This window comes from Lutra lutra, chromosome 18 (assembly GCF_902655055.1).
Source record: "Lutra lutra chromosome 18, mLutLut1.2, whole genome shotgun sequence".
NCBI classification, from domain to species: Eukaryota; Metazoa; Chordata; class Mammalia; order Carnivora; family Mustelidae; genus Lutra; species Lutra lutra.
This window is the reverse complement of record NC_062295.1, coordinates 19,684,965-19,702,207: the sequence shown is the minus strand read 5'-3', so window position 1 is coordinate 19,702,207 and position 17,243 is coordinate 19,684,965. Positions and strand designations below refer to the sequence as shown.

The following is a 17,243-nucleotide window of genomic DNA, read 5'->3' as shown; positions in this document are numbered from 1 at the left end:
TTTTTTAAAAGATTGTATTTATTTATTTGACAGACAGAGAGATCACAAGCAGGCAGAGAGACAGGCAGAGAGAGGAGGAAGCAGGCTCCCTGCTGAGCAGAGAGCCTGATGCACTGCTCTATCCCAGGACCCTGGGATCACGACCTGAGCCGAAGGCAGAGGCTTTAACCCACTGAGCCACCCAGGTGCCCCGGTCTTTCACTTTCTTGGTTAAATTTGTTCATAGGTATTTTATTCCTTCTAATGTAGTTACGACTGGGATTCTTTTCTTGATACTTCTTACAGTCAGTTTTTTTAGGGAAATAATGTAGAGTGTGTGTATTTTAAGTGTATGGTTTTTTGTTTTTAGTTTTTAGTATAGCTGATGTGCAATGTTACATTAGTTTCAGGTGTACATGCATAATTTTAGTTTTGACAACTGTATGCATTTTTAGAACCACGACCAGCATGGTCAGATGAAAACATTTCCAGTACTCCAGAAAGTTTCCTCATGCTCCTTCCCAGTCCTTTACCCCACCATTACCCTTCTCTCTGCCAACCAGTCTGCTTTCTCTCACTATATAGGACAGAATTTCTAAATAGAATTTCATTTAGATAGAATCATATTGTGTGTACTGTTTTGGCTTCTTTTGGTGAGACAGTGTGTTTAAGTCATGTATGTTTGTTGCATTTATCAGTAGTTCATTCTTTCTTTATTGGTGCATAGCATTCCCTTGTATGGATATACTCAGTCTGTTTATTCATTCGCATGTTGTTGGACATTTAGGTTGTTATCAATTTAGGCCTATTTTGAATAAATCTCTTTTTTAATTAAAGATTTTATTTATTTGACAGACAGAGATCACAAGTAGACAGAGTGGCAGGCAGAGAGAGAAGGGGAGGAAGTAGGCTCCCTGCTAAGCAGAGAGCCCGATGTGTGGGGCTGGATCCCAGGACCCTGGAATCATGACCTGAGCCAAAGACAGTGATTCAACCGCTGAGCCACCCAGGCGCCCCTTGAAGCAAATATCTTCATCCTATCATTTGACCCACAGCTACTTCAACATGTGTCTCCAGAACAGGGTTTCCCAACCTTGGCATTCCCCACATCTTGGGCCCCATCGTACTTTGCTGGGGGCCCTGTCCTTAGCTTACTATGAGGCTTAGCAGCACCCCTGGTCTCCACACACCAGATGCGGAGAGTGTCTTCCTCACTCCTGTTTCTGACCACCCAATATGTCCTAGACGTTGCCAAACATCTCCAGGGAACAAAACTGCCCTTGTAGGACACACACATAGATATACCCGTAAAACTATTCTCACTCTTTAAACATTTCAAAATAATTTCTCAATAGCATGACATGTCAAGTCACAGTTCAAATTGATCTGATTACCTCATAAATATTTTGACTCTCTGTATTTGTTAAATCCTGAGTGAGAATAAGACCCATACCTTGCCATTGGTTAACAGGTCTCACAAGCCTCTTTTAATTACAGTCCTCACTTTCTCCCTTCTCTTTCTTTAGCCTTGCAATTTATTTCCCTAAGACAGCAGGTCCTGTAAGGGTGCCTGGGTGGCTCAGTTTGACTAAGTGTCTGACACTTGTTATCAGGTCAGGTCCTGATCTCAGGGTCCTGGGATCCAGCCTCCTGTTGGGCTCCCTGCTCAGCGGGGAGCCTGCTTCTCCCTCTCCCTCTGCTGTTCCCCCTGCTTATGCTCTCTGGCTCGTTCTCTGTTAAGTACATAAAATTTATATACAAAACCAAGCAAAAGAAAAAACAGGCCATAACTTTTTAAAAAAATTTTAAATTTGTTTTATTTCTTAAAGATTTAATTTATTTATTTGACAGACAGAGATCACAAGTAGGCAGAGAAGCAGGCAGAGAGAGAGGAGGAAGCAGGCTCCCTGCTGAGCAGAGAGCCCGATCAGGGCTCGATCCCAGGACCCTGGGATCATGACCTCAGCCGAAGGCAGAGGCTTTAACCTACTTAGCCACCCGGGCACCCCAATCTATCACTTTCTGACAAAAGCTAAGGGTGTAACACATTACACCAAACATGCAGATCACGATATCCCAGACCCTGAACGGCAGAGCCCTGCTAAATGTCATCGAACGCTAGTTCATGGGTTCTCCCAATCTCGCTGAATGCTTTTTCAGATAATGGAAAGCCCAGTGCCAAAAAAGCTGTCATGAAATGCATCTAGATGGTAAATATGCTTGGTCCTTGAACTCTGAGGCCTATCCCAGAGGGCTCTGACTGGTGAGTCTAGAGCTGGACGGAAGCATCTGTCTTCTCTTTAAAAAATCCCCAGGGGGTGCCTGGGTGGCTCAGTGGGTTAAGGCCTCTGCGTTAGGCTCAGGTCATGGTCTCAGGGTCCTGGGAAGCAGCTCTGCATCGGACTCTCTGCTCGCAGGGAGCCTGCTTCCCACTCTCTCTGCCTGCCTCTCTGCCTACTTGTGATCTCTCACTGTCAAATGAACAAAATCTTTAACAACAACACCAAAAAAGACAAAAAAAAGCACAAGTCCTTCATGCTTTGCTGGTTGGCACTGGGTGGGTACAACTATTTAGTCTCTGCAAGTCCAACCCAAACTCCCCTACAATGTCTAGGCTGCAGACACAGGAAGGCCTTGGAAACGGAGACAGAGAAGAGCAGAGAAATTATAACAACTATCCCAGAGCAAACCGGCCTGCAGCGCGAGGCAGGCGCCTAGGGTGGGCGGCGACGGCAAACGCCAGCAAGGCTGGGGCCCTGCCTGAGGCCCAGGCCGGGAAAGCTGCGGCCACAGAGGGGGCGGTAGCTCGGGAAGCGCTGGCCACGGGGCCTCGCAGGCCTCCCGCGGTCTTCGGGGCCTCACCCCGGGCGATGCCAGCGACTCTGAGCCTGGCAAAGAGCGGTCCGGGCTGCAGGAGGACTGCATGGTGTGCAGGGACGTGCGCAGCGGCGAGCACTACCCCGTCTTCACCTGGGAGGCCGCAAGAGCTGCTTCAAGGGGAGCGTCCACAGCCACCGCAGCCTCACCGGTGGCTCCAACCGGCACTGCCAGATCGACCAGCGTCACCTGTGCCAATACTGCCTCCTGAGAAGGTGCTTCCCCGTGGGCGTAAGGAGGCGGTGCAGCGGGGGTCAGCAAGGGACACAGATGCTTCGGCCTCCCACGGAGCTCCCAAGCGCAGGACCTTGGCTTCTCTCCTCCCACTCGATTTTTTTTAAAGACTGTGCAACGTTTGTCTCCTCCTGTTTGTTTTTCTAAATGATCACGAAACCAAAGAGAGTGTCAGGCTCCAGCCTCGGCCTCCCCAGATCTGCTGGCCAGAACAGAGGGCCAGGGACCAAGGGGCCCATTCCTGGGACAGCCTGGCGCTCACACCCCAAGCCTGAACTTCTGGGGCCGGTGGGGTTGGTCTCCCTCGGGCGATGGCCCGACGTCTGGACTAGAGGGGCCAGCGGAGTAATGCGCCAGGCAGATTGTCTGGATACGGGATCCACGTTGGACACTATATGATGAATGAATCAAGGCAATAAAGATGTTTCCTACCTGAAAACAAAACAAAAAAGAACAAAACACCTATCCCATAGAGAGTCAAGAAAAGCCAAGCTCTAGTTATACTACTTCTCTGTCCTTATTCTGTGTCTCAGTTACTTGATAGTCAATTTACTTTAAGTAAGCAAGTCTGCACAAACGTTTACCAACATATACTAAATAAATAAATTCATCAGGAAATTTTAATTGGGACCTAATTGGGACATGGTACTGAAAAGCATTTTATTTCCCTCTCCATCATTTCAATGGCACTGCAGATTCTCTTGGCACATAACTGTCCATTTGAGCAAAATTATTTCTAATTCAACAGTGTGACCCATGTGGTCAACAGCACTGAAAGCTGGAGAAGAAATGAAGTGGGGTGGAGTCCATTTATGTTCACAAATGTCACCACAGAATGTCTCCACGTCTTCAAAACTTATCTATGTATTTAGTTACTTCTTGAACTAACCACCACTGACACCTACTACATGTCACACATGGCGCTAAGTGTCTTATGAATGTTAAATGTCACTTCATCTTTACAATCATCTATGAAGTGGGATTATCATCATCCCCATTTCTCCCATCAGGAACCTGAGACGTACAATGCTTTAGCAACATGACTCTTAAGAGGCAGAGCTAGGATCTGCTTGGGTCTGGACCCCATGTTTCAGTCACTATGATTACTTTCCAAGACTCTACAAAAAGTCCAAGTCTTCACCCCAAATGTTGGTTTTCCCCACCCCTACAGTCCCCACGTGGCCCCCAGCTTCATGGACATTCTCTCAACTCCTTCAACAGTACACATCCTTCCCTGGTCTAACTGAACAACTTCCCACATCCGCCTTGATTTCTTAGCCTCCTGGTCTCAGCTTAAACATTACTCAGGAAATTACAAACTCTATGCACTCCTGTACTTCTCAGCACTCAATGCAAAACAGTAATGACGAATTTCACGGGTCTTTATTTCCTTCCTGTCTTTTCCAGCCAAGTGGTGAGTACCTCACACCCTGTCAGTCCTATTATCACGTGTTCCAATCACTGATACCCACGACCCACCCCAAAAGGAAGGCCATTCCCCCTACACACATACACACACACACACACACACACACACACACACACACACTGATCCCTGACTGGCCTGATCTCAGGTGTACGGTGGGGATCCTGACAACCCCTAGTGGAATGTAAGCTACTCAAGAGGGAGAACAGAACTTCTCCCTCATCAACACTACACTTACTGGCTTCAGTCGGTCTTCTAGCAGGACTTGAGCCCCAACAAGGCTGCAACCTCATCTGCCTGCTTCGGCCACATTTCCACTCTCGCTGTCTCCAGGCCCCGCACATAATCAGCAGCTCCATAAATGAAGCCCCGTTCTGGGCTCTTCACAGCTGCCAAACGAGGGGCGCACAAGCTGACGGCTACCTTTTGGCAAACCAGTGTATTCCTGAGACACAGGCCCGCCTCCAGCGAGGCCCCAGCCCCCGGGGACACAGGGCCCCGACACCATGCCCTACAGGTACCTCGGGCAGAGAAGCATCTTCACCCAGGGCCGCTCACTCCTTCGTCCTCGGCGTCGACCCTGGGGAGGAAGTACAGGAGGTGAAAAGGGGCGTCCTCAGACCAGCGGCCATGGCTCCGGAGGTTCTGAGGTGCTACGCCCACCGGGACAAGGTTGTGGGATCCTGAGGCGCCAGACAAGAAGCAAGCCTCACAGAAGGCTGCAAAACGGGAGGTGCTTCTGCTCAGACTCAACTGAAGTGTCTCAGTGACCCGCCCGGCAGCCGTCCTAACAACCTTCCCGCTCACTGGCGCCTGTGCCCACCCACAGACTGGACAGTTCCCCGCTCCCTCGGCCTTCGCAAAGCATCACTGGATAGCTCTTTGGGCCCCGCCCACACAACCCTGGGCACACACTCTCTCTCCCATTCCCACCTGGTAGGCCCTCGGTCACACCACCGTCCTCCTTCTCTGCTGTTGCTGTGTTCTGAGTTTGGCCTCTCTGAGTTCATCACAAGCCTGAGATGGCTGTAGTCGGTACAAAACCGAGCTATCTGGAATGGAATTACCTTAGCACCCTTTTCAGATCTCAGATGGGCATATTTGTGGGGACTATTTCTGGGTTCTTTGTTCTGTACCTTTCTATGTGACTGTCCTTCTGCAAATACCACACAGGCTTCCTTAGTATAACTACTACGAAGATCTGAAACTCTACAGACTGTGTTCCCAAATTAGTATTTTCAAAATCGTTTTTGAAACTACTCTAATTCCTTTGTCCTTCCACATACATTTTAGAATATTTTTGTCTATCTCTACAAAAACAAAAGAAGCTGACAGGATTTTGTTAGAAATGACATTAAATCTATCAGTCTGGGGAGAATTGACATCATGACGATGCTTAGTCTTCCAAATCACGAACATGGTGTATCTATCCATTTATTTATATCTTTGACTTCCTACAGCAGTGCTGAGTAGCTTTCAGCATGTGATGTCTGGACTGGCACTGTCAGATTTATCCCGAAGTAGTTTCTTTGTACGAGCAATTGTGAATGTGTGTTTGACTGCGGAGCCCCCACATTCATTGCTAGCATAGAGCAATACAACTTACTTTTACGTGTTTATCCTGTACACAGTTTCACTGTGAAATTCCACTATTAGTTCTAAGATGAATTGCTTTGTCCTACCCTCTTGTGGCATAAGGCCTGAAATTAAGATTCCGTATTAAGGGCTGTCTTGACACCTGGAAGATCAAGGAGGGACTCAAATGGTATCATGTTCGTTCTCCTCTCCCTCTTCCCTCACAGGGGAGCTCTCTTAACCAAACACCCTTCTCATCATAGGGACTAGCCATAGTGCCTATTGGTTTCTGGGGAGCAGTGTTCAGTTCCCTAGAAACCCACTCAATTCTTCAAGGAAGCCACTCATACCCTCCATAGAGAACCAGGATTTCCCACAGCCTCTTGTTTCAAGCAAGACCTACCTTCCAAGGCCCTGCTGGTTCTCTCTGTTCTCAAGCGCGATCTCTGTGCAGTCCTACACGGTGTGCGGTATGCTCCTCCCCTGAAGTGTGAGTATATGTGACTAGTAAACTGTTGTCAGTCACACGTGTCGGGTGTCAGGGCATCCCCACAAGTCTGGAGCAGGTCTCTCTCTCTCATCGGGGACCTGAGGAGAAAGAAGGTGATTAAAACAAGTGGCATCACAAACACGGTGACCCTATGTTAAATGAGGACATGGGGGTCACCTTGACCTGCTCCTTCAATTACTAACTGGCTTCAGAGGTGACAGTCAGGATCTGGGAGGGAACTGGCCATCGCTGGCCAGCTTGTGTATTGGCTCGTGTTCTGTTATCTCACATGGAGGTTGCCATCCATTTCCAAACTAATGTCCCATCCTTGCCAACAAGGTGAGAATGAATGAGAATGGACTGTATCTTGGGGGAAGGTGTCACCTATGTGACCTGCATGTGGCCTGCATCGGTCTCCAAGGCTCCCCGCTGAGGCTGGCAACCGAAGGACATGCTGACTGGTGTGCCTGAGTTCCAGGGACTGGGTGTTGGGCCTGTGCTTGATGCTGATGTCCAGATCCTATGGGGGAAAGCACACCCCAAGCACAGCCCTGGGGGTGACCCTCTGTGTTGTGCGTGCAAAGGACGGAGGCCCCGACCCCAGGGAAATGGAAGAATGGCACACTGAGGGGATCAATTCCCACCTTGACTTACGCCAGGAGACTTGAAACCATACAACCATCGCCACGACAGAAGCTCCAAGGCTGATGATGCTGATTTGAGACTCTCTGGAAGAAAACATAGACAACGAGCAGCAGGGCAAAAGGACACTCCCCCACCCCACAGGTACATCCAGGAATACATAAACCCAAGCAAAGGAGGAGTGGAAGAGAGAAAAATGAATACAGGAGGTAGGGACTCCCTCCCCCCAATGACTAATTCAACAACGGTTCAAAATTTGACCCAACTGTAAATCCAACTTTTACAAGGGCACCTGGGTGGCTCATATGGTTAGTCATCTGACTTCAGTCCAGGTCTTGATCCCAGGATCCTGAAATAGAGCCCCATGTCAAGCTCCCTGCTGGGCAAGGAGTCAGTCTGTTTCTCCCTCTACCTCTCCCTGCTACTCGCCCTGGGTCCTGCTCTGTCACACTTGCTTGCTCGCTCGCTCTCTCTCTCTCAAATGAATACATAAAATCTCTAAAAAATAAAAAATAAAAAGGAAATCCAAAATTTACTAAAATAATTTAATTGGCAAAATTAAAAGGAGGCCGATTGCCTTCTGTGCCTCTACAACATTGGTTCTAAGATGCACCGGCAGACTAACCTTCGTGGACTTAATTCAAGTTCTGTTTATAGCAAGTATAATACCATAGATTCTACCCTCTGTATTTAATGCTTTGACATCTCAGGCCTTGCTGACTTTGGAGGGACTGTCCCTGGCAGGCTTACTTAATTCCTAGAGATGGTCAGCAGCTTGCCTACCGGCAAAGCTTGCACATGTAAAGCAACCAATTTGGAGCCTTTAACCCCAACCACCTCTTGTAAAAAACTCTTACTCTGGGCCACTATCCCCTGCCCTGATCACCCCAGGGGCAGGGACAGACGACTCCAGACAGACACCACCGTGTCCCGGAACCCACTGACATGACACAAACTCGGCAGTCTTAAAGGTGCTTCCCCGGATTCACCTGCCCCTTGCCATGGAAACCACAATAAAGGGTCTTGCCCGAATTGTCTGTCCCTTCACTCCCTCAGCTCCTGACCGACCCTGGTGCTTCCCTGGGTGGCCCTCCATGGCTCTCAGGACCTCCTTTCTCGGGATCAGGGAGTCCATAAATGCTTCTTGCGTTGTGAGAGTTACTTGTATATCTGCCTGTCTTACCCTACCTGATCAAATAAATCCCTGTACCCTTAAAACACCGGAGACACCTGGGGGGCTCAGTGGGTTGAGCTTTTGGCTCAGGTCAGGATCTCAGGGTCATAGGATCGGGTCCCATGTCGGGCTATGTGCTCAGGGTGGAGTCCGCTTGGGATTTTCTCTCCCTCTGCCCTTCCGGCCCCACCACCACCCCCTGCCCCCGCTCCTTTGCTAGCTTTTTCCCTTGCTTTCTCTTTCCAATAAAGAAAGAAAGTCATTAAAAAAACCATGAGGGAGCCCCACAAATTTAAAGATGGCAAATATTTTGCCATGATAGATTTGGCCAATATGTTCTGTTCAGTGCCTATTTCAACAGCCTCTCAGTCACATGTGCCTTGACCTTGAAGGAAACATGACTTACCTTGTTATGCACAGGGCACCCAAACCGCTCTGCTATCACAGGCAAACTTTGTGGGCAGGATCTTACTGCATTCATCTTTCTCCAGGAACATAGATGGGTCATCACATTCAGGAGATCCTACTGTGAGGATATTTGACAAACTTGTTAAGGGCCTACAAGGGTGGCTCTGTCAGTGAAGTGTCTGCCTTGGGCTCAGATCCTGATCTCAGGGTCCTGGCAACAAAGCCTTGCGTCAGCCTCCCTGATCAGCCGGGAAGCCTGCTTCTCCCTCTCCCTCTGCCCCTGCCAGTCCCTTGTACTCTCTCTATCTCTCTCTCGTGTTCTATCAAGTCACTAAATAAAATCCTTAAAAAGAAAAAAAGGACACAGAAGTCCAACAGCTTTCAGTACTTTCTGGGTTCTGGAGGCAACATATTCCTTGTTTATAAATTTTACGGAAGCCCATTTCAGCTGTTACTTGTCAACGAGCCCACGCTGAGGGGGCAGGGTCTCCCCTGAACAAAAGCATCTAGGATCTCTGCAAGTAAAAATGACCTGTTGGGGGTGCCTGGGTGGCTCAGTTGGTGAAGTGTCTGCCTTTGTCTCAGGGCCTGATCTCGGGATCCTGAGATGGAGCCTGGCAGGGGGTTCCCTGCTTGGTGGGGAGCCTGCTTCTCCCTCTCCCTTTCACCCCCTTTTCCAGACATAGCTCTCCCTTAACTACCTAAAGAAAAGCTTGAGAAAAAAACACCTGTTCGTGCCCAGGTCAAAAGGCTTTAGCAGCCTACTCTCCCCTTCCTGGAGTCCCTGGACCACCCATGCTATCTGACAGTTGTCCATGGGCTCCCAATGCAAGAAACAGCCCTACTTGGCCCTGGTTAGAGACCATGAGAGCAGCAATTGCCGGCCATGCACTGGGCTCTCCTAGAAACAGAGTCTCTCACAGACTCTGAGACTTCCTGTCCAGCTGTCTATTATTCTCTGGGTCATGGGACCCCCACCAGCTTAATATCGTTACCAAGGCCTTCCTGCTATGGGCTGAAGCCAAAGTCTAAATATCCTACCTGCAGGTGGAGGTGGGGGTTCTGTCCACAGTGCACTGCCAGATTCCATGGTGCTGGAGGACGTCAGCTCTTCCTTCTACCCCTTGGCCACCCAGCGATTCCCTTGGGATCAACTGCGTGAACATCAATGGAAGTTATCACATTTTGGGTTTGATGACCACATCTCCCTCCTGGTTATATGACAGCATCACATCCTAGAGAAGCACCTGTCCTATGCCTTAAGAGTCTCAGCAGGAAATGGATGTCCATATATCAGAGTCCATTGTGATGGAAAGCCTGAGAAGAAGATTCAATAGGAAGTGTTGTCTTGGCATCCGGCAACTTTGGAGGGCCTCAAATGGCCTCACTCCATGTTCCCTTCCCACTCTGCTCCCACAGATCAGATCCCCTGGCCAAAAAGCCCTCCTTAGCACAGGGACCAGGCACAGTTTCTTCCCAAGTAAGCTCCAGTTCCCTGACAGCCTGTGCAATGATGTAGCAAATGAAGATTTGAAGGGGCTTTTGAAGAAATGAACAAGGGAGTTGACCATGGACATTCCAGGTAAAAACTGCTTAAAGGATGATCCAGAGGGGCTACTTAAATAATTTAGGGTAGAACCATAAGCTGCTGCGTTTTCAATTAAAGAGTAAGATGGGGGGCGCCTGGGTGGCTCAGTGGGTTGAGCTGCTGCCTTCGGCTCAGGTCATGATCTGGGGATCCTGGGATCGAGTCCCGAATCGGGCTCTCTGCTCAGCGGGGAGCCTGCTTCCTCCTCTCTCTCTCTGCCTGCCTCTCTGTCTACTTGTGATCTCTGTCTGTCAAATAAATAAATAAAATCTTTAAAAAAAAAAGAGTAAGATGGGATTCATTCCCATTTCAAATGGTCTCTAAGGCCGAGTGATTGGGGGGGGGGGGGTGGACAGCAAGTCAGAGAATAGTATACTCCTAAACAGGCCAACATACATAAGGCCCGAGAGAAATCAGGTTACCCATAGCGTGCTTTGGCAGACAACAGAAAAGGAAATGATTTCTAAAAACTAGAAAATAATAAATAAACGAAGAGAAATGAGACTTAACTGGAAAAGTGAATTTACATTTTTTTTTTTTACCTTATATTCATCTTGCACTTTCCTGCTATTCACCTCGTTTCCCATACAAGGATTGCGTGCTCGTATATCTGATACATCTGGAACACTGAAACATGTGGACGTGTTCTCTACATAAGGTATACATAGACACCTGGCCCTTGTGAAAACCTTAAAGCATTACAAACATTGTTGAAAGAATCCTTTGACCACAGCCTCCAAAGCCCAGCAGTGTCGACGCTCCTACAAAAGTCACCACTGCTGTGGCATCTGGGTGGCTCAGTCTGTTAACTGTCTGTCTTTGGCTCCTGTCGTGATCTCGGGATCCTAGGATCAGGTCACAGGTCAGGATGCCTGCTCCGTGGGGAGCCTGCCTCTCTCTCTCCCTCTGATGCTCCCCCTGTATGTGTGCCCTCAATTTCTGTCAAAAAAGTAAATAAGATCTTAAAAAAAAAAAAAAGAAGTCACCAGTGTTTTCACTTTGGCGAATACTTCTGCAGTCATTAGAGACCCCTTTTTGTTAAGTCATAAAAGAATATGTTTCTTAAGCTGAAAGCAAAACCGCGAACATTTGACATTTTGAAAAAGCACGTTAGCAGATAAGGTAGACACACAGAGTGACTTGGGATCTTCAAAGCCTGGTGTCACTCTGGCTCACAATCATCTATTTCTCTGAGAGGTCTTTGGCCGCCTTTCCACCCTTCTTGGCAGGTGACAGTATTTGCGGCGTGTACGTGGGTAAAGCATCAGTGACAGCATTTAGAAGAAGGTGCTGCGATCCATCCATTTCCGGTCCAGGTGGGTTAATAAGAGACACAGCTGTGGTGCGGGGCTTGACATCGTTTTTTCGGGGTGTGGATCCCAGGGTAGCGTTCAGTCGTGGTGGGCCTTGTTTCTTAGGCAGCTTTCCCCTTCCTCCTGAATCTGGGGGCATCACGTCATGAGCAGAGGGTTTGGGCGGTGGAAAAGTTGAATGAGATTCCGCTTTTAGAAACTGGACAAAAAGTTCTGAAAAGGAATGATTGGCCACAGCTTGGTGATTTGGTTTCGCAGGTGAGTTGGGGGCGCTTCTGGACCCGGGCCCCCCAGTCGCCCCGCTGGGCACACCCGCGGGCTCTTGACCGCGCAGCTGCCGCAGCTGGTCCTCTCGGATCCCCAGCGCGCTTGCCATCAGCCTCAACGCTTCCCGCCGTTCCGCATCAGCTGCCTGCAAAGATCCCACGAAGAGTCCCCTTAGGAGGGTTTTGTCCACCATTCCTTCGGCCTGACTTACTAAGGTCAAGAGTTTCTTCTGTGTGTCCTCCAGTATTTCCCGCTGCACCTCATTCTGTTTCTTGAACTCTTGGAGTTGGTCCTCCTTCACCTCCAATCAGCATTTGTTTGATGCAATAATCCCTGTAATGACTTCAGTTTCCCTTCTAGGGCTCTTGCCACCTCCTGGCCGCTGCTTTCCACTCTCGTGGACAGTTTTTGATTTTCCTCTTGCATCCTCTGGAGGTCTGCATCCTTGGCAGCAAGTCGATGGGTCATTTCGTGATAGTCCCTTCTCAGATTGCTATTCTCCCTCGTCTTCTCATTTAGGACGGCCAAGATCTGTTCGCTTTTCAAAGCACACTCTTGCAATTGCCGTTGAAGTTGTTCCACGTGCCTGTTCTGGCTGTCAGAAGCCTCGGAGATTCTGCTGGAAAGATGCTGAATCTCCATATCCTTTTGCTGGATAATCCGAGTGAGCTTCCCGATCTCCTCTTTGGACAGCCGATCCACCTGCTCGGTCAGTCGGATGTTCTGTTCAGCGAGAAGCTTCATCTCCAGTTCCTGTTCTTTGATTCCTTGGACTAATCTTTGAATTTCGGCTTTAGGTGGATCACGCTCTTCACTTCCGTTCTCTCTGGGGAGAGGCTGGCTTGCTCGCACTTCCTCATCCTCACAGGGTTCTCTCGGGATTTGTGGGCTTTTGTCGGGCCACTGGGCTCTCAGCTCTTCCAGCGTGACGTGCAGATTCCGAATCATCTCGTCTTTCGCTGCAAGGAGCTGAGCGTGTTCAGCGTTCATCTCCTCCTGCCGGAGTTGAAGACGGTCCACTTTCTCCTTCTGCTCCCGTAAGGACTGCAGCAGTGCTCTCTTCCCCTGCTGCTGGTTGTGAATGATCTTCTGTTGTTCCTTTATTTCCTCCTCGAGATCATCTTTTACCCTGTTGAGCTGAAAGACTTCACACTCTAGATCTTCAATCTCCTCTAGGATTTTAGGGTCACCCAGAGGGACAGCGCGACTCTGTTGTGCTAGGCGCTCCAGGTCTTCGTCCACATGAGGATGTTGGTCTGTCATGGATGGGAGACGCATGTCTTTGTCCTCCACGGATGGGGGTGAAACGTCATGGCTTCTTAAGGTTTCGGTCGACTGACCGAACTCCTCCTGAAGCTCTGGCCTTTCTCTCATTTCTCTGATGTACTCGTCCTGCTCTCGGACACATTCTGTCAGTTGCTTCTGCTCCTCCAAAGCAAAGGACAGCAGTTCCTTCGTTTCCTGATGGTCCGCGTCCATCTGCTCGATCCTCTTTCGGAGGTGTAGTATCTCCAGGTCTTTATCTTGACAGAGTTGAATGAAATGACCATTATCTACCGGTGACCATTCTCGGAGACTTTGCTCAGACTTCTCTTCAAACACCTGCTTTTCGGCCCGACACAACTTGGCCACCAACCGTCCTTTCTCTATTTCCAAAGCCCTCAAAGCAATGTTGTTCTTCAGAGAATCTTCGTTGTTGCGCAGAACAGATTCCTCCAGCTGGTGTCTTGCATCCTGGAGCTCGCCAACCAACTTCTGCTTTTCTGCTCGGAGATCCGAAGCAACGTTGTTCAAACTGTCGTTCAGCCGCTGCATTTGTGTAAGTTGTTCCTTCAACCTTCTGAGCTCCGTTTCCCTTTCCTCAAGAAGGTCATGGTTCACGTTCCTGGCAGCGTCCTGGTGTTGCAGGTCTTCCACCTGCCGTTGATAGTCCATTAGTTGTGTGCGGTGCCGGTCGGTGAGGGCTGCTAGCTTCTGCCGGTGGGTATTTTTCAACACCGCCACTTCCAGCTGATGTTTGTCCATCTCCCGCATCTGCTTCTGCTCTAGGTCCCTGATGTGGCTCTTCAGTTTGCACACTGTTTCTGGGTCAATGGTATTTGGTCCCTGGGTGGAAAACGGGCACCACATCTTCCAATGAGTCACTTCAGCCTCCAGTGTTTCCATCTCACGGAGGCGTCTATTGATCTGTGTCTGGGATGAGATGACATCAGCCAAATCCATGGCATCCCCAGGGAAAGTCACATGTCTGTCAGTATCAGAGATGTCTCTGGTCAAAGAGGTCTGGCTGCTGTCCACAGCCCCTAGGGAATGGCCTAGGCCACAGCAAAGACCACCAGCCCAGGAGAACATCTGGCGGTCATACAACTGCCCTGGTCCGCGGTGAGAAAGCGTCCAGTCCAGTCGGACTACCCCGCCAAGTGTCACAGAACCCCTGCCTGCGCGAGGCTAAGAATCCAAAGCCAACTGCCCTTTCCAGGCAGTGCCTGCGCGCTCCTCCCTTCCCCCCACCTCGCGCGCGCTCCCGCACGCCACTGCTGCTCAGGTAGTTCCAAGCAGCCAAGGTCCTCTGGCCACTGGTGTCCTTCCTAGCCACTCATTCCTGCAACTTCCCCGCCAGGCCTGGGCGCTTGCCCTCCTTCCCATGCTTTGCTGGCTGTCCTGGGCGGGGGGGGGGGGGGGGGGGGGGGGGGGGGTCCCTAGTGCATGCTCCTGCCTGACTGCCCCCAGGAGCCTGCCGCCAGAAAATGCACCTAGCCCTCCACTTCCCCCTACCTGGGATCGCAGTACACATAGTCCGGCTGCATGCGCTTACCATGCAATAGTATCTTTTTCATTGAGGTGAAAAGTACAGTCACACGCATCCATCCAGCTAGGAGAAAGGATCCTCCATGCATTTCACAGATCTTTCCACCAGTGCAGAGAACGGACCTCACGGAGACTTTGGGTATTTCCAGCCTCCAGAGACTCCAGACTGTCCTGGCCCTCCTTGCCCCGTCAGCCCTGCGGGGACAGCTCCGCCCGCACCTTGGTTTGGCGGATCACTGGCCGCCGCCTGCACCGCGCCTCTGTGGCCTCCCGATGCCCTGCGGCTAGACCAGGCAGGCGGTTGCGCAGGACGGTGGAGGTGCCTGGTCCGCGGGTCCTCCGCTCTGCACAGAGTGGCCCAGGTGTGGCGCGGCAGAGGCCCGAGTCCGCCCCGCGGGGCACGGCCTGGCGCTAGTCCACCGGTTAGAGTTAGGAACCGCTGCCGTCGCCATGGTGAAGCAGCAGCTGGCCAACCAGACCCCCGCAGGGGAATGCGCCCATTCCCCCCGCTGCGATTGCGCTGGGTCGGGTCCGGGCTGGAAACAAGAGGGCTCGCTGTTCTCTTGGTGGCGTGCTCCGGTCCCCTGCCGCCACCACGCGCCAGGCACAGGGGGTCCCGGCCCAGGACTGGGCCAAGCCACACACTGGAGCCCAGCTCTGGGGCGCCGCCAGAGTCCCAGAGGGGCCGGTTGGTGGGTCGGCCCTCGGAGACGCCCCCTGCGCGGATCCCCGCCCCCCTCTGTCCTGGCCCCGCCCCGCATCGCCCTGGGGGACTGCACCTGAGCCTTCCCCTTCCCCTGTATAGATAATTTACATATAATATAAATATTATATATATGTATGCTGGCATTTCTCTCTGCATTCAAAACTTGTTCAGGGGGTGCCTGGGTGGCTCAGTGGATTAAGGCCTCTGCCTTCTGCTCAAGTCGTGATTCCAGGGTCGTGGGATCAAGCCCAGCATCGGGCCCTCTGCTCTGCCGGGAGCCTGCTTCCTCCTCTCTCTCTGCCTGCCTCTCTGCCTACTTGTGATCTCTGTCAAATAAATAAAATCTTAAAAAAAAAAAATACCAAAGGGCGCCTGGGTGGCTCAGTGGGTTAAGCCGCTGCCTTCGGCTCAGGTCATGATCCCAGAGTCCTGGGATCGAGTCCCCGCATCGGGCTCGCTGCTCAGCGGGAAGCCTGCTTCCCTTCCTCTCTCTCTGCCTGCCTCTCTGCCTACTTGTGATCTCTCTCTGTCAAATAAATAAATAAAATCTTAAAAAAAAATACAAAAAACAAACCTATTCAGGCAGATATCCCTTTTCCTCAATGATGTTTTTAATGCATCTGAAACTTGTTTGCTGTCTCTTGGTCAACAGAAGCTGCTTCTCCTATTGTCTTGACATTTTTTAAAGCAAATCACTTTCTAAAATTATCAAACCATCCTTTGCTGGTATTAAATTCTCCAACGTCAGAGCCTTTACCTTCCTTTTGCTTAAGGATGTCATGACTTCGCTTTTTCTTAAGTCATATTAGAGTCTATATTGGTATACCATCCTTACAGCAATCACACACCCTCATAAAAGCTGCATTTTCAATACGAAAATTGCAAAAAGTGAAAGGTTTTCATGCCTGCTGGTGTTAACTACAACGACAACTTCAGCAATTTCCTTTTTTCTTTTTTAAGAAACAATGGCCCTTATGCTAGAATCATTTATATTGAAGTGGTGGGCAACCCAGCTGCAGACCTCAATCCACAGTACACATCAAGCAATTCAAGAATTTTTTGTAACACGATGACTCTTCTCTGCTTCTTGGGAGCACTTCCTATGGGTCCCATGGTGTTATTCAAAGTTTACAGCATTGCACTAAACACAATGAGAAACACATGAGGACCTCAAAAGATCACTTGTTACTGCAATTCACTGGAAAGATGAACTGATCACGCAGAAATGATTAATGTCACCCGCTGTTTTAAGTTAAGTAGATACAACACTTGAGTTCACCACAGTAGCAACACGAGGGCATTAGGAAATTACTACAATAGTACTCTCTTGGACCACAGTTCATTTTATGCAGTTATGACTTAATACTCCCTTTTTATGTTTCTTTACATTTCTCTTGCCTGCAAATGGCACCAAGTATGGTCTGTAAGTATTTGTATACACAAATTTTGACAGATTTTAACTTTTTGTAATAGATCTGTGAATATTTTATGGTAGCAAACGATAAAATAGATGGGTATCTATGTATACTTTATGCATTCATGACAGACCTTTCTCAAGGTATGTCGTATCTTTGCTTAGCTTTTTCAATAATTCTAGGCTCGTGGTTTGAGAACAAATTTTTTTTTTAAATTGTTGCAAATCTCTAAACATTTTTCCAGGATCTGTATTGGGGAAAAAAACAGTATAGAAATGTACCTATGCAGTTCAAACCTATGTTGTTCAAAAGTCAACTGTGTAAAAACAAAACAAAACACC

The 17,243-nt window shown here is 49.5% G+C and overlaps 1 protein-coding gene and 1 long non-coding RNA gene across 5 annotated transcripts; one reads left to right on the top strand and one right to left on the bottom strand.

Moving 5' to 3' along the window:
- Nucleotides 1-5,241: 5,241 nt before the first annotated feature.
- Nucleotides 5,242-10,013, bottom strand: LOC125090298 (uncharacterized). Of its 4 annotated transcripts, XM_047712869.1 has the most exons (6): nucleotides 9,847-10,013; nucleotides 7,236-7,309; nucleotides 6,866-7,101; nucleotides 6,618-6,679; nucleotides 6,133-6,216; nucleotides 5,242-5,570 (listed from the first exon to the last, which is right to left on the bottom strand). In XM_047712869.1, exons 1-6 carry the CDS (start codon nucleotides 9,893-9,895, stop codon nucleotides 5,320-5,322), a joined length of 756 nt encoding a protein of 251 aa, XP_047568825.1. In that variant the 5' UTR covers nucleotides 9,896-10,013; the 3' UTR covers nucleotides 5,242-5,319. The 4 variants fall into 4 exon arrangements, 2 of the variants coding, with proteins under 2 accessions (XP_047568825.1, XP_047568826.1); XM_047712870.1 differs by lacking the exon at nucleotides 6,866-7,101 and having other exon boundaries at nucleotides 7,226-7,309; XR_007124281.1 differs by lacking the exons at nucleotides 5,242-5,570; nucleotides 6,133-6,216; nucleotides 6,618-6,679 and having other exon boundaries at nucleotides 7,226-7,572; nucleotides 9,847-9,997.
- Nucleotides 10,014-10,030: 17 nt separating this feature from the next.
- On the top strand, nucleotides 10,031-10,874 carry LOC125090312 (uncharacterized). The gene is made up of 2 exons (XR_007124295.1): nucleotides 10,031-10,472; nucleotides 10,679-10,874. It is a non-coding gene; the product is annotated as an uncharacterized LOC125090312 (long non-coding RNA).
- The last annotated feature ends 6,369 nt before the right edge of the window (nucleotides 10,875-17,243 follow it).